Raw genomic sequence first — 23,036 nt, forward strand, 5'->3', positions numbered from 1 at the left:
CGCCGGCCGCTCATATAAGCGTCACTCGCGCCGTTCGCTCCCACCATCAGCTGATCCGTCCCAACCTGCCGAAGTCATCTAAGCAAAGCACTTATTTGCGAGTGTATCATATGTAGCTGTCGACTTCATCATCATCCGGTGCAGGTCGAAACTGCCGGAAAAGTAAGTCCTGGTAGCACTGCTCGGCTAGCGAACGGCCGGGGTATGCGAGCCATTGGCACCCCTGGCGGCCGGTATGAACACCATAAGCCTTCCCTTCCTCCCCAGCACAGATCATTTGACAAGTATCCCTCGGTGGACCAGCTTCTAATCAACTCCTCCTGAAATTATAGGTTTCAACGAAGGAGCCAAATGTAGGCCTCCCAGCGGAACCCTTCTCATCTCCAGGCTCATTGAGGACTAGCTGAGATCATGCGATGCCAGTCTCAGGCATGCCATGACACGTTCGTTTATATGAGTGCGAGAGATCCAGTCTGCTGACCAGTGCGCTCAGCTCTTCCCCACATTGCCCTGGCGGTGCCGCAGGGAAAAAGCTTTGGGCCTAGATCTCATTCTCTTCTAGGAAAGGGTCAGGTGAGGCAAAGTGGCCTCGACCCTTGTTCCCTGACGATGACACCGGACCTTGCGATGGCCCTACAGCGATGACGAGCATGAGCCACAGCACAAATTCAACAGTATGCAATTTCTCAAGCACTTCAACCCTGTTTACTCATGCTGATATCCCTCCTAAACCTCTCTTTGATTCCATCATTCTCCCTTGACTCTCCGCCCGTTGACCCCTTCAGAACGACACCAGAGACCCCCTCGGCTTCTTGAGCGAGTCTGCGATCCCCAAGAAAGTGGTCGCAAGTGAGACGGTATCGAGGGCAGTCGAGAAGCTGCAGCCGTCGCCGGGAGGAGCGAGAGGGTCACTGGAGATCAGCCGCGCTGTCCTTCACGGCCAAGAAAAGATCGAGAGGAAGTGCTCACCGAGGCACGCTCTGGTACACCTCCTTGCCGATATCGGACATTCGCTTGAGAGAGGTAGAAGCGCCGTCCGGACCAAAAGAAACCGAGTGGAAGTTGAGTGGTTTGCTAGCGACAGTCAGCTACCCGCCTGGCAAGGATTTGAAAGGAAGCTCACCCTTGCGCCACAGCCTGTCTGCAGACCGGGTAGATGTCCTGGTCTCGAATTGAGCACTCGCCATCGCTCAGGAAGATGATGACTGGAGTTCTCTCCGGCGCCCACTGTTTTGATCAGCTGGGCCCACTGTCGGAGGAGAAATATACGGAATACTGACATTTGTAAGCATGGTTGTCTGCGCCTGATCCAGAGCCGCAGCAAAATTCGTCCCACCGCCGGCTGAGACCCGGAGACAAGTGGAAAGAAGATCATCCGCGGAAGAAGTGTAGTCATTCTCGACGACGACGGTCGGCCTTTCATTGAAGAGGATGACTGAGTAGGCGTCTCGACGGGTGGCGCTGGGACCCGAAGAGGCGATCACGGCTTGGCGAGAGGACCAGAAACTGAGTATGTCAGCAAGCCTCAAGCCCAGCCATGGAAAGCGGACTGACCTGTAGCAGGCGGCAATAACGGCGCCGTATCTGTTGTTGCTAGAACGAGCGATAGCCTGGAAGCTTGGGGCATCACGCATCGGTCCGCGGTCCCTGCAGGTCATAGAGCCCGACCTGTAAGTCAGCTCATACCCCCTTGTGGAAGACGAAGAGACAAATCGGCATACCTGTCCAGGACAAAAATACTGGATAGTCAGCTTGAAGCCTCGCACAGGACGAAGAGTAGAATCAAACCTCACATATGAAAAGTCCTTTGCTGGAGGATTGGGTTCTTACAGGTGTACATATGACCATCACCAGAGATGTAGCCGCCGCCCGGTGGCGAGGCCGCGTTGTACGCTGGCGGGTGGAACATCTTGAGCGTGCAGTATGAGGGCTGAGCACGCGTGCCGTCGACCGAATTGTGTTCGTCGCCTGCAAAGTCAGCTCGGTACTTTGATAATGGTGGATGATAGTACTGACCTGGGCATTGGGCGTCGCAAAGTTCGAACTGCTTCTTGTCCGATTGGGAGTAGGGGTCCTGAACGATCAGCACCGACTCAGTGAAGTAGCTGCGGCGCCACTCGGTGCTCACCTTGAACGCAGCTCGCTGCCAGTGGATCTTGTGCGTGATGTAGTCTAGCAGATCAGCTGTCGTGACGCCCAAGCTCGGCGCACATACCCTTGGCAATATCCGGGTTGGGCTCGACACGCTTGTCGATATGTTCATGCTCCTCGTCAGGCACACAGGCGGCATGAGACCTGCACTTGTCGATGTGGGTGTGCTATGTCTTCAGCTCGATCTCGGCTGTAGAAGCATGGAGTCAACTCACCCTCGTCTGACCTTGACAGAACATGTTGCAAAGCATGGGAGCACCCTCCTCGCCTTGAACAAACTTCCGACCATTCATCTCCATCTCCTGACCTTCGGGGATGGACCAACGGGTAGAGGTCATCGATCCATGGCTCGTGTCATGCTCGGTCTGGGTGTGGCCTACTTGTCAGCTTGGTATCTCGAGAGACCGGTGAGGTGAGCTGACCGATGGGGAGATTGCAGTAGTACCTGATAGTCAGCTTGAACTCTCACAGCATGTCCAACCTGGATATGACTCACTTGCAGGATGGGCACCTCTGCTCGCAGTAGTGAAAGGAGTTCGTGTTGCTGTGGACATGCGGCCCTTTCTCGTCAGCTCTGCATTCAAGCAATAGAAACGAGTGGTGTAAGACTCGCCTGCGTGTGTGATTGCTCCAGCTGGGATCTTCTTTGCGCATTTCAGACGCTTCGCCACTTGAGTGTGTTTTGTATATTCGAAGCTCGAATGGACACCTGACGATCAGCATAGCCCAGACAAAAAACCTTGTGCGGCGGAGAAGACTGACCTTGAAACATGCTCTGGACCGAATGAGGCTCAGCAGCGATCTCGCAAATACCAGGCTGTTCGCATTCCTCATCGCAACCGTGCTCTGATCAGTCAGTAAAGGCGACACGGAGAACTTGATGGGATCAATCACCTTGTCTAGACCAGTCAGCTTGATCCCAATGCTTGGTTGGGTAACGTCAGAACTCACCCGCACAAATGAATGGCGCCGAAGATAGAGCCATGGAAATGGTCGTTTTCGGCGCAAAGTCGAGGGCATAGAGCGCAGGTCATCGGGCAAGCGTTGCGATCCTGGCATTCGTGACGAGCGTGTTTCTCGTCACTGCTCATCAGCTTGGCAAGCGAAAACAGGGGGCTGGAACTTACAAGCTGAGGATGCACCTGCCCTGGCACTTGTAACCTTGGTTGTCGTCAAAGTCGCAGGCATTGTTGCAAGAATGCGACTTGGCGGAGCACAGGTGGCCCTCGACGATGTGCTCGCTTGTCTTCGGTCATCAGCTTCTGTCCTGTACGGCCGTCTGAAGAGCTCACCTTGGTGCACCTGGACTTGCAGCTAGCCTCCATGTCGCATGCTGCGCCGCAGGTGTGCACGGTCGGGTCGCAGATATGCTTTCCATCGTGCATGGCGCTGACAATCAGCTCGCAGTTATGTGAAGTGGAAAGAGGGGCTCACCGAAGACTGCAAAGAGGCAAAGGCCGCACCTCCTCGTCCTCGTGATCTTCCCTATACTCGCACTTCTGATCGCATTGGTGGTTGGTATAGCAGTCATGCTCCTTAATCTCGTGATCGCGCAGCTGGGTGCAGATCAGGTTGCAGTTCTTGCAGGTCTGGGCGCAGAAGCGGTATTGCTTTCGGAGGTCTTCGACTGCCCGCTTGACTTCCGCTCGCCATTGGATGACATCGTTCGAGTCCGAGGGGAGGTTCTGGGTATTCTTGTCCGACCATTCGGTGACGGTGGCGATACGCCGCTCGAGCGCTACCGTGACCTCCGCCAAGAAGCTGTCCCGCCATGAGGGATCGGAGGTGGAGCGGGGCGAACTAAGGACGAACTTGCGGTACATCGCCTTGAAGCAGGCTGTGGCTGAGCCGTCCTTCGAGGAGAGTATCTCCAGCTGGTCGAAGATGTGCTCGCCTTCCGGGATGATAGCTGTGCCGCTCTCCGTGTCCTGTCAAGTCAGCTTTGGTACCAGGCAGGAAGGATGGATCAGACCCACCATGAGCGGTTCCTTCTCCGCTGGGTTGCTGACACCATGGGCAATGGCTACCGGTAGGATGTGACGGAGACGGTCGATCCGCTGCGCGATCATGCTCGAGTCGAGGGATGTCCAGTCTGACGCCTGTTGGTCAGTATGGGTGCAAGAGATAAGATGAAAACGTACCTTCAGCTTGGCCTCCAGCAGCTTGAGCGTCTCGAGGAAGTCGCCGGCGGAAGTCCAGGTTGGCTTGCTCTGGCTGAGGTTACCGATGATATGCTTCTCGAAATACGAGTCTGGGCTAGATCAGCGACGTATGGTCGAGCAAGCTGAGATCACTCACAGAACTTCGGATCCTGGATGACCGGCCATGGAACTGAACAATCAGAGAGGTCGGCACTCCAGCAAGAGAACGACTCACCGATCCGCATCTGGTTGCGGTGGAGCTTGCTGATGAAGTTGTCCTCGCCCTCCTCTTCCACCATGTCTTGGAACTTGGTGAAGAACCTGCGCAATTAGCGGCATTCATACTGGGTACGACCAGAAAGACGTACTCGAGCCAGGCGGCATCCACATCGCTGGCGATGACATCTTTGATGATCATACAGAGCTTCCCGTTGAAGAGCTTGGGGTTTGCAGCTGGATCGAAGACCGAGGCCGATTGCTGGTACGCCTTGAACATGGTCTTGAGCTCGCGCGAGACGTTCAGATGGTTCCGGAACTAATAGTTAGCTATGCCCTGTGTCGAAGGGAGAAGACGTACGAGAACCAAGTTGGACAGGGCCGCGTTGAACAGGACGAGGAGCATGTCTTCCTGTGCTGGTCACATCAGCCGATATTCGTTAGTCAAAGATCCAAAGCTGTAAACTGCTCACGGTGACGCTCGGGACTGTTGACACCCTCGAAGTCGAGTAGGACGTATATGCAGTCCTTGGTCGGTGCGACAGCCATCCAGACACCCTGACCGATCAGCTGATTATTTCCAGCCAAGGACAAAGCGATACGTACCTCGGTAGTACGGCCTGCAGCTCCGGCAAAGCTGGTGTTCGCGATATGGTTCAGCATGTAGGACTGCTTGCGTCAGCTTGGAGTGCAGTACGGGTGTAAAAGAGCTCACCTTGCCCACTGACTGGTTGCCGAGACTGCTGATGACGCGGACAGGCTGATTGGATCAGCTCAGCACGGTAGACTCCAGATGGCTAGAATGTCTTACTTTGCCGCGATAGTACTGCGCCAAGATAGCTTCGTACCAGCCGAGCGAGATGGACTTGGCGACCTTGCTGACGTCCGCGCCGACAAGACTTCGCTCCCATTGGATATCGTCCTTGCCTTGATTGAGCTGAGGGGTCAGCTCGCGCGCAAAACGTTCCGCTGGAATAGCTCACCGGTATGAAGCGCTTGTCCTTAGCAACCGCCAGGTGGAGCGGGATCAGGCAGCACATGTTCACCAGCCACTGTCCGAAGCGATAGCAGGACGCTGCGCCGTTCGGGTCGATATGGTCGTCGACTCGGAGGATCATGTCTTCGAGGATCCGCTTGGTAGGCTTTTTCGTACGCCGCTTGAAGTCCTGAAGGATCAGCTGATCCTGCACACTAGAGCGAGACTTACGGTGACCATCTTTTGCCATTGACCAGCAAAATCAGACTGCGAGATGGACCCAGGAGTGGGCTGGAGAAGGGTGAGCGACCGAGGCTGGCGGATCGAGAGGTCGAGATTGTCCCGGTCGATGGCCGCGACAATAGGGAAGCGAGTCCACATCTCCTCAAAGACACCGAGTAGCGGACTTTGGGTCGGACCGGCTGACGATTCCTTCTGCCTTTTGGTTGATGTTGGCCGGAGCTGAAGATCCGAATTCTCCTTGGTGAGGATGAGGCGAGACCAGCGGACGACTTCGGCATCGGCGTCGAGAAGAAGTAGGAGCATCCGGCTGGACGATCCTGGGGCGAAGACGGCTACATCGCTGGATGGAGAGAGGGGCAGGCCGAGGTCGTGGCCGTCTTGACGAGCCCCGAAGGACGAGGCCATATGACCGCGAAGGCGAGTCTGAACGGCGTCGTTGCTGGCCGAGAGAAATGCACCGCCGTCGGTCGTGGAGATCATGATGCTTGGGTCGAAGCTAGCGAGATCCAGCGAAGCCGGTCTGGGCATCAGCGCCGGCAGCAGGGGATGAAGAAGCAGACTCACCGGCATTGCTGGGAGATCGTGCTGTAGATTCTGACACGGTTGGTAGAGTCGACGAGTACGATATCTTGTTGCCCGGTGAGGAAGGCCGCCTGGATGAAGCGCGTACCTGGCTCATACCACTTTTTGAGATCGACCTCTCCTTCTCGCTCGCAGGATAAGCCGTCCTCGGAGATGCGGTAGCGGATGATGGAGAGCTATTGCGTCAGCTCCCGCGCAACCCCAAAAGAGCAGGATGACTCACGTCTTGACTGGAGACAACGGCGACTTCTCGTCGGCTGAGATCCACGGCGGTCAGGCAGTCGTCTCCGACTTTGGCATGCTCGAGCTGTCGAGCCACCTTGCGAGTGTCGGTGAGGAAGAAGCAGAGCTTTCGGCTGACGATCAGCAGTGCTCAAGCTGGGACTTACGTCCTGACTTACGTCCTGGTGTCGTCGGCAATCACGAGGTACTTGGTCTGCCGAGCATCCAGGTAGAATACAGACCTGCGAATCAGCTCGTCTCCAGCTTGAGCAGCTAGAAGACATACCGGACCGAGAAGTGCGGCGCAAGGCCGAATGTAACAGCATTGGTGACTGCCAAGTCAGCGAGTAATCGCGAGATCGAGGAGACTAGCTTACGCCTGAGCTCGAGCTGGGGGTTGTACAAGTCTTCGCCGGCAAGCTTTTGCTGCAGAGTCAGCCAGCCTTTCCCCAGGCGTCAAGGACCATACATACCAGCTGGACTTCGCTGACACCGACAGGCAGTATCTCAAACCAAATCTCGGGCGGCGAAACCGTAGTCTCATCGTATGAGACAATGTAGCCTGGAATCAGCACGGTAATGAGCGACATTGAAAAGCTCGCTTACTCTTCCAGCCAAACTTCTCCGGGACGAAAGCGCGGAGCACGACAGTCGACCTGAGTCGTCAGCCACTGCCACACTTGACATGAAGCGAAGTTACTCACCTGTTCGCATCTTTGACGTGAGAGGCACCAAGAAGGATGTTGACCCAGTCGACATACTCCTTGGCACACTTGACATTCTCATCCGCCTCGAGTTGATGCTTCTCCACTGCTGCCGCCTGCTTGACCTTGTCCATGCGCTTCTTGTGGACGTGATCGACGCATTTGGCAATCATGTCGTCTCGCCGCCGGATCATTGCTTCGCGTGCGAGCTGAAGAAGTCCGCTGGCAGATCCGTCCAGGTGGAAGGGGTATGAAGGGCGGTCGGTCAGGTACCGGATGAACTTGGCGTCGTCCTGATACTCCTGAGCAGCTCGAATCGCATCGAACGTGTCGGCGAGACCGAGCGAAGCGGGCAGAGATGCGATGATTCGCCACCACCCCTTCTTCTTCTTGTCCGAGGTGAGCTTGGCGGCTTCGCCAGTCTTCCCGTCAATGACTTCGGCGAGCTTGAGCAGGAGGGTTTGACGATCGGCCGACTTCATGTCGGGGTTCCGGTCGAGGATGTGCGCAGCTTCGAGGAAGGCGACCTTGCCGTTCTGCCAAGCTGATCCGGTGATCGGCTGCTGAAGGTCGTCCTTGACTTTGCTACTGTCGTGTAGCGTCGTGATGGCCTCCCACTGTGTTGCCGCCTGGGAGGCTACACTCGCATCTGAAAATCAGCGCATACTCACAACAAATCGCAGGGGACGACTCACTCGTTGGCGGGTCACCAGAGCGCTGAGGCAGTACGAGGTCCGCGGTGAAGTTCCTATAACGTCAGCTCGATCCCGGACCACTTCATGCTTTGATGACTCACGGGAAACGGGCAGCAATGAAGTTGACCACGAACGCCTCCGCAGCAGCCGTGTAGATCGGCTTGAGGCTGTCCACCTCCGTCCGGCGCGCTCCGAGATTGGTGGTATGGGCGGTCTCGACTCGACCCTTCGACGCGTCCATGATCTGCTTAAGGTGTGTTTCGGCGCCGGGGACCACGCCGAACCAGCCGCATTTGACCAGGGCGACGAGGTCGGCGAGCTTCATGTCCGAGGAGAGCTGGACGTCGGATGTCCTGATCATCAGCTACGCTCCTACTTCCCCATCACCGGGCTTATACTCACTCGATGACCCTCTGCATGACCACAGAGCTCCGGTACGCGCCTTTGTGAGAGATGGTCTCCTCTTTGCCCTTGCAGTACTTTGCGGTCATGACCCCGACTCCCTTCAGGCCGGTGACGAGCCTTGGGCGAAGGTCGGCGGCGATACCGGTCGGTACGGCAGTCTTGGACCGCGAGGTGAGGTTTACGTGCATCTGACGATCAGCTGATACTACCTTGCTGGGTATTAAGATCAGGACGTACCATGCGAGACTCTTCAGCAAGATGGATACCCTCCTCCTGATGACTGGTACGCTGGACCGAGAAGTCGAAGGCAGTCGCTGGCTCGTCGTCCGAGTCTTCGTCCTCGTGGTCGATGCGGAACTGGCTGAGATCGAGCTCGGATAGCTGAGCTTGGCTGACAAAGCAGTACAGCTGGTCAGACATCTGCGAGAGGTACCTGTGGTGTCAGCCGCGCTCGCAGCAGAGGAGATGATCTAGACCTACCGCATGAAGGTTACGCGGTTGCTGACGACATTCCGGATGGCGCTGCGGTCCCAGGTTGTCTGCTCCGGCCAGAAGAAGACGATGGAGCTGTTCCCGGGAAGAGCGACAAAGTAGAGACCGGACCGCATGTACGGCTTGGTGGCATCGCGCTCGTCCGCGTGGATGAGAACGTTGAGCCTGAACAGGTCAGCTGAACTTCTATCGTCGATGAGTGATGCTAGCAACTTACAGGCTGGCATCGACGACTCCAAGTTCCACCAGGTACTGCGCCAGCCTCTCCCTATCGCCAAAGACGCCTCGGATCGAGATGACCGCGCCGTCCAGCATGGTGAAGTTGATCCGGTCGATACTGCGAGCGGTACCGGGACAGGCATAATTGGAGACCCTGACAACTTCGTTTTGGTCGATCAAGATCTTCTCGACTGATGATCAGCTATGTTGTGTCACTCGAGAAGGAGATATTGAAGCTCACCTAGACCGCCCGTACCATGCTCGGGGTACAAGTCGAGAAGCCGGAAAGTGTTGTGCATCTGGCGCAGCAGGTCGTTGGCCGACGGATCGAACTCGCCAGTCGGCTCTGCAGGAGAGCTTGGCTTCGCCGAGGCGGATGAAGTGTCCGCTGTAGCTGTTGCAGGAGCGGCTGGCTGGGTGTGGAGAGGCGGAGCGTCCGCAGGGAGTTGAGGAAGCGATTGGGATGGCGGTGTGACCGTCTCGACAGCCTGGATGACGGGTACGACCTCGGGCGAGCGCGCGGTGAGCTCAGGAGTGATATCGACTGCCGGGACAGCAGGCGCCTTCAGGGTGTTTTGGTCCTGCGCGGCGTCGGCTGAGTTTTGACCGGTGGCTTCTTCAGCCAGGACGGCCTGCTCGACTGACGATCCGAGAGTGACCTCCGGGCTGGCTGCAGGAGCGCGCTGAGCGGGCGTAGTCTTGTCGGTCTCCGTAGAAGCGGTCGGAGCAACCGGCTCAGCAGCTTGGACGGGCTCCTCGGTCTTGGCGGGTCCGAGCAGCTCTTGTTGAAGTCCTGGCTATCAGCTCGATGCTCAAACACCTAAGACTGGACCTACGCAGCATCCACTCTGGCATACCAGGCGACGCGACCTCCTTGAGACCCTTCGGCTGCGCCTTGGCCGGCTGAGCCTGCTCTTGGCGACTCTGGGAGGTCGTCCCCTTGCCCTCGCCGGCGGCGGCCTTGGCGTACGAGAGCGGAGCGCGGTGCTGGGCCATACTTTGCTGGTACGCGTCCTCGGCGGGCTTGCGAGTGCTGTGTGATTCGTCCGAATCGTACGAGATATCGCTCATGTTGCTGTCGAGCTCAAAGTCGTCGCTTCCGGAGACGTGGCTGATGGCGTCGTCGTGAGCACCAGCTTGGGCCGAGCGCTTGTCCTTGCGGAGCAGGATACCGGTATTATTGAAGAAGTCGGATCGAGCCGCTTCCGACTGCGCTGGGCGGGACAGAGTGAAGCCGCCGAGCAGGGGACCACCGAATGTACCCGGGAGCGGACGAGACGGTGCCGGAAGAGCAGCGGGGCCGGGTGGACCGAGTGCCCAAGCTCCTTGGAGTCCTCGCACGTCCGACGTGTTCGGGTGCCAGTAGGAACTGGGGACTTGGGCGGAGCCGGAAGAGCCGTAGAGGGCACTGCGAGAGATCTGAGCAGCATCAGTCGGGAACTTATACAGTTTAACGACCAGGAACCACTGAGCAACGGTCAAAGAATGGCTCACCTCCTTGAGTCCTTCAGCCTCAGCCCGAGTGATATTGCCGAAAGACATCTGACCAGATCAGCGACTGAACCGCATGAGAAGCATCGCAAATAGCAGCACTCACGTCAGCCTCGGAGACCGGTCCAGCCGGAGTCGAAACAGCAGTCTTGATGGTCTCGTCGGACTGATACGTCAGTCCACATCCCAAGCGACAAGTACGGCTTATCAATTGCTCCCGATGTAGGCCAGCACAGGAGAGATGGAGAGCTCACTTGCTGGAGAACCTGTTCGTCCTCGTTGTTGACCTATAGCGTCAGCCATCAGGTTCGCGAGATCCGATCGCGAGCAAAGCGGGACGTAGCTCACCTTGGTGTGCTCGGCCTGGTCGTTGTCGACCTATGATATCGTCAGCCAGGCTCTCTGCCGCAGTCGACACGGCATGAGCGGGAGGGCAGGAATAGCTTACCTCAGTCATGTCCACAGTATTCTCGGTAGTGACCTGATAGCGTCAGCCAAAGTTCACAAAAGTCATCGAGATGAGATTGAGAGGAGCGGTACCTACCTTGTTCTCGTCCTCGCCCTTTTCCTTGTTCTCGTGGAAAGCCTATCACGTCAGCCATAGCGCCTATAGAGTTCGGCTTGATGACGCACGAGTCCTTCTTGCTCGGTATCGCCACCAGTCTATATCGTCAGCCGGATCTAACATGGCAGTTGAGGAGATCAAGGGGAAGACTTGCCTGACTCATGCCGTCCGTCTCGGTCGTCGAGGCCTATCGCGTCAGCCCATGACCTTACCTGAAGAGCAGGCTACACTTACATGAAACATGTCGAACTCATCTTCAATGGCGATAGAGCCGAAGCTGATGGATGACGCGACCCTCGGCAGGCCGGTGGGGTCGATACTGGGCGAGCCGCCGGGAGAAGTGTCGGGAGAGCTGTCCGGGTCTGGGACGCGCATGATGAGGAGCAGTTGCTGTATGAGCTTTGTCTTTGTATGTAGGTAGAGGTGGCTGAGGATGTTGAGGGTGGCTGATGGTAGGCGAGACGAGAATGATGGAGAGGGGGAAGTGTCGTGAAGGGGCATGTCTTATATAGGCCGTAGCTCAACCTTGCAAGGAGCACCCTCGAATCTGAGGCACGGCTAAATTCCACATCAGTGTGTGTGTGAGAAGACAAGCTTGATAGGCTTGATGGCGAGAGCGTGACTTGAACCTTGAACCTCGCGTGGATAACGATCGAACCAGGTGAACTTGTGGCTTTCAGAGTAGACATGAGCGATGTCAGGCAGTCAGATCTTCGCTGGGGTACATCCGCAGAGCTCAGCACGCCGTTATGAGCGCTTGTAGCCTCCTCGCAGCGTAGATTTGTCTGTAGAAGCTATATCAAGATGGAGGAGATAGCGTTGTTGTCGCCAAAGTTAGAGTTACTGGCTTGCTGGACCTCGTCCTCATCAGGCACGGATCTCTCCGTCACGTGACGCGGAGTATCCTCAATCTCCGGCTGTATGCCGTAACCCCCGTTCCTTGCCGAGGTTCCGCGCGTCATACCCTCGAGCTCCGGGGTTCTACGCCTGTATCTCTGCTCCTTACTTCCTCCTCTCATCGCAAACCTATCTCGACTTCACTCAGACGCTTACACTCACCTCTTCATACCCAGCTGATCAACATGGCAAACTACGCAAACTTCGCTTCCCATGTCGGGCTCCGCGTCAACTACAGCTTGTACGCTGTGCCCGTAGCATGGACCGTCGCGTAAGTTCCTCCTTCGACGCGGCTGCGGGAGAGCTTCTCCTGGAGTTGGAGCTGATAATTCCTCACTTGGGGAGCCATGTAGAGGAAGGGATCGCAGAGATCATTGTTCAACTACCTCGCGAATGAACTCAGATCACGTCGGGGCATCTGCTGATCCGCAGAATGGCACCCCTCTGGTGGGCTGTCGCCGCCGCCGGGTCCGTCAACCCCAACGCGTACGATCAATCTGTGCGTACCCTCACAATCCACGCTGAGAGCTGGGCTGACATCAAAGGAGCCAGCCGAGTCATGGGCCAGCCTCGAGAAGAGCGGCGCCAGCCCTCAGCTCGCTAAGCGCATCCGCCGCGCCGTAGCTGCCAACAACAACGGTCTCACGTACGTCTTTTCCTGCTAATGAGAGGTCCCTTCTGATGGACAGCAATCTCTCCATCTTCGCCTCGTGCTTGGTATGTCTATTTCCTTGCGGATCGAAAGGCGAGACGAAGCTGACATCAAGGTCGCCGCCAACTTCGCCAAGGTCCCCGTCCGATTCCTTCACATCTGCGCCGGCACCTACTTGACCTCTCGATCGCTCTACAACCTCGCCTACATGTTCATTGAGGACCGTAAGCTCCCATCCCCTCGACCACCCGTGAGTTACCGAGCTGACAATATAAGCCAAGGTCGCATACGCCCGCACTCTCTGCTTCTTCGGCGGTGTCGGTTCATGCTTCGCCCTGGTCATCAAGGCTGCCGAGCAGATCCGCAACTCGCCTTACTAAGCTTGACGCTATCTTTGAAGGAAGGCAGAGAGGAAGCGAATGCATGTATTGGTACAATGATGCTGAGAGTCTTCTTGGTTGAGAGGTCCACTGAAATGACTACGATGAACTCGAAACACCGTTCGGATGAGCTGGCGCCTCCTTCATGTTCCCATTGACTCCAACGACCTGTTCGCTGGTCTGCTCTCCTTGTCCTCCGTTGATCATCCCGTTCACGTGTCCGAGCGCATGAAGAGGTGTGTGTCGCCGGTCGGGTAATGGGATCTGAGGAAAGTCTGCCGATAGCGCATCTTGCAACTGGCTCCTGAAGCTCTATATTGTCAGCTTGATCTCATCGACAGTCGCGCAATGTCTAGCTCACCTCCAGCCCTAGCATTCTGCCTAGAGCATACTGATTCTCGCCAGTCGCGCGGGTCAGTGTGGTCTTGGTATACGAATGAGGATTGCTATAAGTATCGATCTTCCTGTCCAGTCAGCTATCTTCCTTCCACTGATTCAGTAGTAGTCAACATACTCTACCACCTGCCTAGGTACACCCTCCGTCATCCGCCCCGAGAGATCCGACAACACCTTCAACGACAAATTGATCTTTGCCCTATCTCATCAGCTCCATTCCGTCTGTCGTATCCCTTGGTCCTCCGCACACAGCATACGCACATATAAGCAGGAACAGCCCCCTCCATCCCCTGTCCCACGTCTCCCGCACAAATCTCCATCTCATACAGATCCTGACTGAGCCGCAAGAGATGCTGCTCCACTTCTTGCCGTATCGCGGCTTGTTCAGCCTCGGTATCTACGGGAGGCATGGCTGCGAGTTGGTCTGGTGTCGGCGTGGGCGCTGGGGAGGGAAAGTGCGGATTCAGGGACTGGGACATGGTCGGCGTTGTGGCCGCTGACTACATGTCCTGTGTACCTCCCTAGCTAGGCGATAAGAGAGAGGAAGAAGTACAAAGGCAGGAGAAGCTTTGCTTTGCATTGGCTTTGCTCGGTGGGTGGGGAGATGTCGTCATTTTGGCTGAAGGTTCCGGGGGCATTTCCTCCGGGTACTTCTTGCCTCTGATGCTGATAAAGACCATTCATCGATTGTCTTGCTTGACTATACACCAGTATGACCCAAACATCCACACCTAGCTACTCACGCTCAGACTCGCCCGATCTAGACCCCGACGATCCCACGGAGCTAGATACAGACCTCGCCGACCTCACGCTAAACGATGGCGACGACGATGGCGATGGCCCCGATCTCCCCTCTCCTGCTAAACGAGCGACCCCCGCAGCAGATGGAGCAGGGCTAGCAACGGAGGATGAGCGAGAGCTCGAGCGGTTCCGGAGTCAGTGGAGGAGGGATCTGCAGTCGAAGCAGAAAGACGGGGGCGAGGAGCGAGCACAGGTTCAGGGGCAGCTGCAGGGGAAAGGAAAGGGGAGGTGGGTCGAGCTGAGTAAGGCGGGTGCCGGTGGGGAGCAGAACATCCCTCGAGAATCGGGAAGCGTCAAGCCATCCCATCCTTCCGGGCCGGGAGCCGGAGAGACTACTCTCGCGGCGATAACGGTCGTCCGGTCGCCCAAGAAGGCGGTCAAGCAGGTCTCCATCGATCTAGACGAGGATTTCACGCCCGAATCGTCCATGGCGACCTCGATCTCGGGGTCTGCAGCGAAGAAACTGGCATTCCCGCCTACTCACCCAGTAACCGGTGATCGGAAGGAGCAGGCGGTGGCTCTCTATGCGAGGGCGGTGGAGCACGAGCAGGCGGGCAAGCTTAATGAGGCGTTGATGATGTATCGCAAGGCGTTCAAGCTCGAGGGTGAGCTCATCTCTGGTTATCGAGGTTGAGGTGCAGCGCTGACTGTCCAGACGACGTGGATAGGCTATACGCCCGCTCCGTCAATAACGCCACACAAGCTGCCGTCGCTGCTGCCGCCGCACAAATCGACGACACCCCCTCATCTACCGACATCGTCTCCTCTGCCGCGCCCGCAGAGGAGCCGTATTCATTTCAGCGCCATCTCCAACTTCAACCAGACTATGAAGCCTCCCTTCCCCTCGTCCCCACCCACCGGCCCAGCGCCGCCGCATCCGCTTCCGCATCAACCTCATCGCGCCAATCCCCACTCACCGCCCTCCTCTCTCGCCTCCCTGTACCCGCGGACCAGACCTCCTTCATCCCCGCGGAAGAACACCTTCCGCTCCCCCTCTCCAAGCTCCCCCTCGAGCTCCTCGACCCTATCCTCGGATACCTCGATATAGCCTCGATCGAGCGGTTCGCGCTCACCTGCTGGCGCGCGCGGTACGTCACGAGCCGGGCGCCCAAGTGGAAGCGCATTGTAGAGGGGATATATCGACCGCCGGGGGTGTTGCCGCAAGGCAAGACAGTGAAGGATCTGGCTGTGATGCGGAAGTATGCGGGAGAGTGGAGGACGGCGTTGATGGAAGAGGAGAGGGTGAGGATGGACGGGTGTTATATCAGCGTGTGCCATTATATGTCAGTGAAATGGGGACTGAGCAGTGGTCGGTTGGGCTGATGAAGCAGACGTCCAGGTGCAGGAGATCAGTGGGTTACGGTCACGCATATGAGTGAGCTCAGTCTCCGAGGCACCAGTCGCGCCGGCGCAGGACAGAGCTGATCGACCCAGTCACGTATCACCGCTTCCTCCGTTTCTACCCAGACGGCACTGTCATCTCTTTCCTCACTACAGATCAGTACGTATGACACCTGCAAGAGCTGGGCTCCGCTAACTCTTCAGCCCATCCGAAGTCGTCCCCCTCCTCCGACCCTCCATACGCGGCAAAGGCCTCCACTTCGGGTACTGGCGTCTCATACGCTCCGACTCGCCCGAGAACGCGCTAGGTGATTCCCCCTTAGCCTCGAAGACTACGGAAGCCGCAAGCGCATCGGCAGATGTCAACGAGAACGAGATTGACGGGCCGAGGTTGAGCTCGAGGGCCAAAGTGGATAAAGATGGGAAAAGGCGGGCGAGGATCGTCATTACGGATCTGATGGAGCCGGGGGCGGAGTCGCCGAAGTATGAGTTTGAGATGGAGTTGGCATTGAGGGAGACGGGGAGGGGGAGGTGAGTTCTCTTCTTGTCTTGGCCTAGTGTCATCTGAGGCAGATAAGGGAGTGGGTGGGATTGTGGTCGGGGACGATAGCAGAAGGCGGAGGATGGGGAAGCGGGGGAAGCGGGGTTCGTGCCGGTAGTACTGCGCGTGAACTTCAGGCTGATGTTATCAGATGGAACAAGCTTGATATTCTCAATTACCAATCTATCAATCTTGCGACTGGCGAGAGTCTGGGACTTTCGCTCAAGCATCAGAAACCGTTCTACTTTTCGAAGTGAGTTGTCTTCCGCCCAGCAGCGAGCTTGATCGCCACGCGCTCCCGAGCTGACTTCTCAGGGTGAAATCGTATCATCCGCATTTGTAGGGTGACATCGGCAAGCGCTGTTGGTCGAGTATGTAGCGATTAGTACGCATCTTTAACGCCGGTCTGGGTTATCCCTCATGCCCTCACCCTGCCTCTCGATCGCGAGCCGCTCTTCCGATATTGACTGGTTCGGCAGCGCCTATACATGGCTAGCCCTCTGATCCTGCAGCGCTAAATACTGATTCAAGCTAATGTAATCTGTCTACGAGTAAGCGCTAACGCTTCTGATGTCTATACGAGGAGTAAATACTCTCTTCCATCCACTCGGCATAAGGCTTGACGTACTCCCACTCCGTAGTATACTGTTGGAACCAAGCCATAAGGGGAATATAGAGATTGGAAACAGCACACATACAATGAGGACAATCCATCTCGTAGTTGTCATCCCACAGCGCCAAGATTTGCGGTATGGTTTCCGCCTTGCCGATCCGGTCATGCGCAGCTGCGGTGATCGCCTCCCCGTCCTTGTTGCACGAGATGCAGGGGTTCCCCGCCTCCAACTCTTTAAAGGCGAAGTGCTGCTTGAAGAAGGCCAGACCAACAGACCGACGGAGGTGTAGGTCTTGCAGCTGCGACCAGCTGGCTATAGCGTGTCGTTTGATGATCCTGACGATGTCCTGGTTGACGTGGGTGATTGGGATAGCGTCCGTACCATACGTGGCCTCAGCGGCTGACTGGATGCTTGGCTCGATGCCAGCAATAGCCCATATGGCGAATATGATGAAGGGCTCCTGAAAAGCCGAGGAGGTTCGCGTTTCCAGCAGGAGTCTCGACATCAGAGGGACATCGAAACGCCGACCGATGACCGCCGCCTCGCAAATTGCGATATCTCCATCACGGTGGCCGGGGTATGTGAATGGTGTGGGTTCTTCGATGGATTGGAGGGCAAGGAGGAAGACGCGAAGCCCGCGGGAAGGTGTGTCGAGCATGGGGATGAGGGCGAAGCCACCGACGATATCGCTTTCCGATGGAGGAGGGAGGTTGCGGAAGAAGGAGGAGAGGAATTGGAGGGTAGAGAGGGGGAAGAAGAAGCAGAGGGCACGCTCATCGTCAGCTTGGAGGATGATGTCGCCGGCCTTCTTGGTTTTGAAGTCGGGGTGGAAAGAGAGCTTGACGCCCTTCGAGTCGAAGAGCGGAGCAGCTGAAATGTCAGCTGATGGCTAGCTTTTTTGTGGGAGCGAGAGGTATGCACACCTTCTTCCTCGGCGGCCTGTGTGGACATGCTGATGCTGCTGGAGCTATGTGAAGGTGTGGACGGGCAGGTGTAGGTGAAGTGTCGACACCGGGATTGAGGGAGTGATATGTGCGGTTGATTGGAATGGTGAAGGCGAAACGCCTGGCAGAAGCTGAAAATTCTCGTAGCTCATGAACATGCATCCTACAGCTGTATGCACTTATAAAAGCCAGGAGGAAGAGTCGCATATACATGTGGTCGATTACCTATACATGCAGGCTTACAGACTAGTGTCTAATGGACTGAAGGTACTCTGAGCAGCTCATAACAAAGTCTAACTCTTCTGTAAACCGTACAAACCAAGTCGTCTCGTTCTCGCACGCCCTTACCACCTCCATACCACACGACGCACAACCCACCCCGTACCCCGATCTTATCAACACCTTCATCTCTGCTGTGTTCCGAGCTTTCCGCACCCTGTCCCGGATGTCTTGATCGAGATTCACACCCGCCTTCCCGCATTTCTCACAGCAGCAGAGACTGACTGATAGATTGCATTCCCGAATGAAACGGTACGGAGCGCTTGCCCGCCGGAGGTGGAGCGCTTGGAGCTTACTCCAGCAGAGGGGAGCGTACTGCTGGAGGATCTCGATGGTATGCTTTGGGGTTTGGGTGATGTCGAAGAAGGACGTTAAGGCGGTGGCTGTGGCGGCCGTAGCGATCCGCCGATCCGCTCCGCTGAGCGCCCAGAGCGCGAAGATGGTGCCCAGTGAGTGACCTGGGGGGAGAACGGGCCGATTTTCCTCGTTCTCGACGAGGAGACGGTAGATCACTGGTAGATCATACCGATCGCCGATGAGGGCGGCCTTGATGACCGGCTCCGAGGTACCCGAGCCCTGGATCGACGTTGTGATTTTGGTCAGGGAATCGATGGCGTGGAGGAAGATGGAGAGACTAGCACTGGTAGTGTCGGGGAGTTTGATGATGGGGTTGTCTCCGATGAGGTCGTTGGGGGATGGAGGGGGAAGGTCGGCGAAGAAAGTGGAGAGCTCGGCAAGCCGGGAGAGCCTGTAGTAGAAGTAGGGAGTTTCCACATCGTCGGCCTGGAGGATGACGTCTCCGGCGTGCTGGGTGGCGAAGTGTGGGTGGAATTCCATCTTGGGAGTCGCTGGAGTATCAGCTCTCAGCCTTAATCTGACCGGAATGTGGCGGAACAGAGCAGCTTACCGGTCTCCTGGACTTCTGCGACGGACATGGTATCTGTAACGGAACGCCTCAGCTGTCACTGAGGTTGATGTACGACTGACAAGTGATAACAGATCAAGATGAGGACTCGATTGATGTCTTGACAGGATGCACACAAGGTCAGTATGGTTCGCCTCCGCGCCGGGCGGAGCGGGCGAGGTCATGTGGGTGGCGGAGGAATGTGGACCGTTTCAGAGTCTGTTTCAGGTTGTTGTGGCTCCCTTGTAGACTCAAGCCAGGCCGTCCGGCGTTCAGTAGGGTGCTTAGCTGGTCAGTCGGCCCTGTCAGTGCTATGATCCTCGTAGCTAAGGGTGTGGTAGCTCGTCACAGGCGTATCTTACAGTGCAGGCCCTTCTCGGCCTGGCGCCTCCAGCAAGATCAAGAGAGCGCACAGGACGGATCCACTCTGTAGCATGCTACAGATGTCGCAAGAAGTCTTGTCCCTCTGTCTGCACAAAGGGGTGAACTACACGCTCATCACTCGCTCCTCAATCTGCGCAGCGAAGAAGACCGTGAACCGGCAAGTAGTCGACTGGCCGTTTCTGGCATGCTCTGCCGCTGCTGATCTGAGTTTACACAACTGCTGGCTTTACATGACTCGATCATAGTATTAACAGAGGGTGGAAGCTACCTCTAGGCTATCTGCTCTATATACTTTACATACGTGCTATACATCTCGGAGTTATAAATCCTTGTACTCCTCGTAGGTGTAGTCAAAGTCGTAACTAGATGTGTACCGCCGGAACCACTCCATCAGATCTTCGTACTGTCGAATAGCATTCTGCGCACAATACCCGCACTCCAATCCCCAGTCATGATCCCCAACCTGCTCTATCTCCTTCACCGTCTTCGCCGCCTCGAAGCGTACCCTGATAGCATCCGTCAATGTGAGACTAAGCTCGCCGCAGTGGTCGCATCCCGGGACGCTGCCCGTCGAATAGTATGCACGACGGAACCGGTCGATCCCCTTCAAGCGCCGCAGATGAAGAGCTTGCAGCCTGATCCAGGCGTCCGGGGCATGCTGACTGAGCGCCATGACAACATCCCGATGTACCCCGGTGATGTCGTGTTCTATTGTCCGCTCCGCTGCACGTGCCGTCATTGGGTGGACGTCACTGATCGCCCAGACGGCGAAGATGAGGAAGCTGGCATTTCCATAAATGGCAGAGAGCCCTTCTTGCAATAGCCGTGGTAGGAGAGCGACGCCCAGCCGACGACCGATGATTGCCGCTTCGCACACAGCGGCGCATTGAGCGTGCCGGACCCAGTGGGGAACTTGAAAGGGGACCGAATTGTCGATAGACTGTATAGCGAGAAGTAATATGAGGACGTCGCGTGAGGAGGCCTCGAGGAGGGGTATGAGAGGTGTATCGCCGACGAGGTCGACGGAGGAAGGGGGAGGGAGATCGAGGAAGAAGGATGAGAGGACCTGTAGAGGGGGGAGGGGGTAATAAAAGCATATAGGCTCCTTGTCGTCGGATTGGAGAATGACTGAGCCAGGTCGTCTCTCATCGAATTGAGGGTGAAATGTGAGTGTCTTGCCCTTGGAGTCGACCAGGGACGCGGATGCCCTATCAGCTCTAATTCCCGGCCGCCCTGATCTCGTCTCGTGATCGACATACCTTCCTGCCCAGCTTCGGAGCCTGACATGGTGGAGCTCTGCGGGTTGAGTACGGGCGGAGATTCGAGAGGCGAGAGAGAAGTAGATAGTAGAGAATAGAGAGGAGAGGTCACGAAGAGGTCAAGGTGGACGCGCACACGCACGCGCCAAAATCCAGCTGCCAGATTAGGTTCCGCTAGCGTGTAGCCCAGCCAGACAGGCGGCTATGTGTTGGCGAGCAGCATCGATATCACACCAGGATCAGGTGTAGTGCTGACACAGTATCACTACTAGCTGACTGGATGCCTGCGAGTTTCCGGACCTCGACAGTTTAGCCCTCTAGCCTCTTATGATCACACGAGCACTGACGCCGACGCTACCCCGGCGGACCGGTACCGAGGGGGCGGGTACGGTTCTTGGCCACGCCTTGAGGCTTGAACGATCTCTGAGTCTCCACCGACGCTTAGACGGCGTCGGGCTGGTGAGGTCTGGGACTGGCCGAGCTCGCAAGAAGAGCTCATGGCAGATCGGCGTTACAGACGTCCGACCACTCACTGTCAGCTCGACTAGTCTCACCATAAGCTGAGAAGCTGACCCTATGATCGCACACTCCTTAGCGTATTCTGATCTCATGATATCCCTCTATGCTCTCATTCAAATCAGGAAGCATTTCAAGCCGGTCGAGGTGCTGAGTTGGGTGCTTGCGCCAAGAATCGCACCAGCGCCGCTACACCGTCCAGGATCATCAAGGGCAGCGTTCACCTTACTTATGAGTCTGATGAGCAGTCACTTCTTCACCGCTGGAAAAAAGCACGCGCGGGAGGCTCATCGCGGCCGATGGTGCGTTCAGGCCCAAGGGTAAAAGTTGATGTTGCGCGGACGCGTGAGTTCATGCCGGGCAAGCATACGGTCTTGTGACCTTTCGGAACTGACTATCTCAGCCACGCCACCTTCACATTCATTCTACTCGCCTGTCTGCATGGACGCGGCTCCTCCGTCTGTCATCTGCGACACTTCTGACGACCTATCGCGGACGATACTCATATCCGCAAGTACTCATATGCACAAAGTACTCATATACACAAAGCTCATCTATTGACCATCGCCTATCGCCTATCATCTATATGTATAAACAACCCGTTAACCTACAAGCCTAAACAGTAACCTTTTGATCACCACCCTCCTTTGGGTGACTCGTAGGGAGCCAAGAACCTGTACTCCGAGATGAAACGCATGTACCAATCGTGGAGCGAGTCGATGTGTTTCCGAGTCCTCCCTTGACACGCACCACAAACAGACACAAAGCTGACCCTTCGCATCTTCGCTGCCACCTCTTCCGGACCGTCCACTGCTCCCTGTATGATCCTGAGCCTTGCCTCCTCAGTAACCGCCCGCCCGTCCCGCCCGCAGTCCCTGCACGCCCCCATCACGATCTCCTCGCAGATGCTCCGCACCCGCGCCATTCCTTGCGCTCGGCGCAGGTGGAGGTCCTGCAGCTCCAGCCAGCACGCCGGAGACTGGACATGAACCGCTCGGACGAGGTATTTGTCCACCGCGGTGATGTCCAGATCGAGAGTGGACCGGCTTGCGGACATGGTCTTGGAGGAGATAGCGCTGAGCTCCCATATCGCGAAGAGGATGAAGGGAGTGTGGAAGATGTGGCTCGCCCCGCTCAGCGCTTCGTCAAGGAGCCGGTAGATACAGGGAACGTCGAGGCGTGCGCCGATCTGGGCCGCCTCGTATATGGCCGCGGGAGTGCTCTGGATGATGTGTTCCGGGAGGACGAAAGGTGCGACTTGGGAAAGGGATCTAACAGCGAGGAGGAAGACGTGGAGGCCGTCAGAGGAGGATTCGAGGATGGGGTAGCGAGGGAGACCGTCCACCATGTCGGTCGGATGGGATGATGCGGGGAGGTCGCGGAAGAAGGAGGAGGCCGCTTGGAGTTGCACGAGGTTGAAGCAGAAGCAGACGCGTTTCTCATCGTCTGCCTGGAGCATGATGTCGCCGCTCTTCTTGGTGAAGAAGTCTGCGTGCTTCCGGAAGTATCGGCCACTTTTGGGCTCCGGCTGGGACGAGACAGCTGGAGAGTCAGCTCAGCAACCCCGCCGGCGATGCCAAGAGTCTACTCACCTTGCTGCTCTGAATCTGAGGTAGACATGCTGTGAGTGTTTGAGACGGGTCTTGGGTGGACTGGAGGGGTATACTGGTGTGATATGTGTGGCTGAGTGGACTGACGAACGCAGAATTGAAAGATGAGGCTATGCCAGGTAGAAGCGGTGCAACAGTCTTGACCACTTTCAGCTCGTCCTCTTCCAGCCCACATTATAAGCCAAGCTGTGCCCAGAGCTGTGCAAGTCCGGAGGTGTATAGCTTAAGCTATTGTCCGGATTCGGGCGACCAAGGCTAAGCCATCGCTATCCAGCCGCTACAGCGCCGAGTACACGCCATCCTGATCTTTATGCCAAAGCTGACGGCGACCCTGGCTGCTCCTCCAAGAACGGGTGACGGCTCATACTACCTGCTACCATATAGCTCACTATTCTATCACATCAACTACTACAGAT

The 23,036-nt window shown here is 56.6% G+C and overlaps 6 protein-coding genes across 6 annotated transcripts; 2 read left to right on the forward strand and 4 right to left on the reverse strand.

The window, feature by feature from the left end:
* Positions 1-541: 541 nt before the first annotated feature.
* Positions 542-11,477, reverse strand: MKK02DRAFT_29339 (uncharacterized protein; the record flags this gene model as incomplete). Its single annotated transcript, XM_053087797.1, has 57 exons — positions 542-701; positions 801-911; positions 970-1,074; positions 1,124-1,227; positions 1,281-1,506; positions 1,555-1,668; positions 1,722-1,739; positions 1,794-1,968; positions 2,017-2,074; positions 2,129-2,172; positions 2,216-2,318; positions 2,367-2,527; positions 2,574-2,596; positions 2,648-2,711; positions 2,747-2,860; positions 2,914-2,997; positions 3,046-3,050; positions 3,103-3,234; positions 3,279-3,397; positions 3,444-3,540; positions 3,586-4,079; positions 4,128-4,250; positions 4,293-4,402; positions 4,450-4,482; positions 4,528-4,613; positions 4,661-4,827; positions 4,870-4,925; positions 4,982-5,066; positions 5,115-5,177; positions 5,224-5,268; positions 5,320-5,445; positions 5,492-5,674; positions 5,716-6,247; positions 6,292-6,485; positions 6,533-6,665; positions 6,711-6,773; positions 6,818-6,863; positions 6,909-6,957; positions 7,005-7,093; positions 7,138-7,187; positions 7,236-7,884; positions 7,931-7,983; positions 8,032-8,283; positions 8,333-8,523; positions 8,573-8,768; positions 8,816-8,992; positions 9,045-9,237; positions 9,288-9,839; positions 9,883-10,588; positions 10,644-10,703; positions 10,792-10,824; positions 10,886-10,915; positions 10,986-11,018; positions 11,082-11,123; positions 11,171-11,200; positions 11,224-11,289; positions 11,337-11,477. The coding sequence occupies 57 exons, from the start codon at positions 11,475-11,477 to the stop codon at positions 542-544; spliced, it is 8,148 nt and encodes a 2,715-aa protein (XP_052949013.1).
* A 707-nt stretch (positions 11,478-12,184) lies between these two features.
* Positions 12,185-13,031, forward strand: MKK02DRAFT_39532 (uncharacterized protein; the record flags this gene model as incomplete). Its single annotated transcript, XM_053090639.1, has 6 exons — positions 12,185-12,270; positions 12,432-12,498; positions 12,545-12,645; positions 12,689-12,716; positions 12,767-12,875; positions 12,928-13,031. 6 exons carry the CDS (start codon positions 12,185-12,187, stop codon positions 13,029-13,031), a joined length of 495 nt encoding a protein of 164 aa, XP_052949014.1.
* A 99-nt stretch (positions 13,032-13,130) lies between these two features.
* MKK02DRAFT_39533 (uncharacterized protein) lies at positions 13,131-13,837 on the reverse strand (the record flags this gene model as incomplete). Its single annotated transcript, XM_053090640.1, has 4 exons — positions 13,131-13,343; positions 13,393-13,495; positions 13,546-13,626; positions 13,689-13,837. The coding sequence occupies 4 exons, from the start codon at positions 13,835-13,837 to the stop codon at positions 13,131-13,133; spliced, it is 546 nt and encodes a 181-aa protein (XP_052949015.1).
* Positions 13,838-14,139: 302 nt separating this feature from the next.
* On the forward strand, positions 14,140-16,453 carry MKK02DRAFT_29342 (putative F-box domain-containing protein; the record flags this gene model as incomplete). Its single annotated transcript, XM_053087798.1, has 7 exons — positions 14,140-14,833; positions 14,884-15,511; positions 15,560-15,603; positions 15,663-15,729; positions 15,774-16,100; positions 16,262-16,363; positions 16,426-16,453. 7 exons carry the CDS (start codon positions 14,140-14,142, stop codon positions 16,451-16,453), a joined length of 1,890 nt encoding a protein of 629 aa, XP_052949016.1.
* Positions 16,454-16,668: 215 nt separating this feature from the next.
* MKK02DRAFT_29343 (uncharacterized protein) lies at positions 16,669-21,105 on the reverse strand (the record flags this gene model as incomplete). Its single annotated transcript, XM_053087799.1, has 10 exons — positions 16,669-17,594; positions 17,674-17,893; positions 18,047-18,795; positions 18,855-18,906; positions 19,214-19,288; positions 19,345-19,438; positions 19,571-20,468; positions 20,495-20,696; positions 20,842-20,988; positions 21,028-21,105. The coding sequence occupies 10 exons, from the start codon at positions 21,103-21,105 to the stop codon at positions 16,669-16,671; spliced, it is 3,441 nt and encodes a 1,146-aa protein (XP_052949017.1).
* A 539-nt stretch (positions 21,106-21,644) lies between these two features.
* On the reverse strand, positions 21,645-22,630 carry MKK02DRAFT_29344 (uncharacterized protein; the record flags this gene model as incomplete). The annotated part of the gene is made up of 2 exons (XM_053087800.1): positions 21,645-22,552; positions 22,603-22,630. The coding sequence occupies 2 exons, from the start codon at positions 22,628-22,630 to the stop codon at positions 21,645-21,647; spliced, it is 936 nt and encodes a 311-aa protein (XP_052949018.1).
* Positions 22,631-23,036: the final 406 nt, after the last annotated feature.

The sequence above is a fragment of the Dioszegia hungarica genome (assembly GCF_025882075.1).
Source record: "Dioszegia hungarica strain PDD-24b-2 chromosome Unknown MKK02contig_2, whole genome shotgun sequence".
In the NCBI taxonomy this organism is placed as follows: domain Eukaryota; kingdom Fungi; phylum Basidiomycota; class Tremellomycetes; order Tremellales; family Bulleribasidiaceae; genus Dioszegia; species Dioszegia hungarica.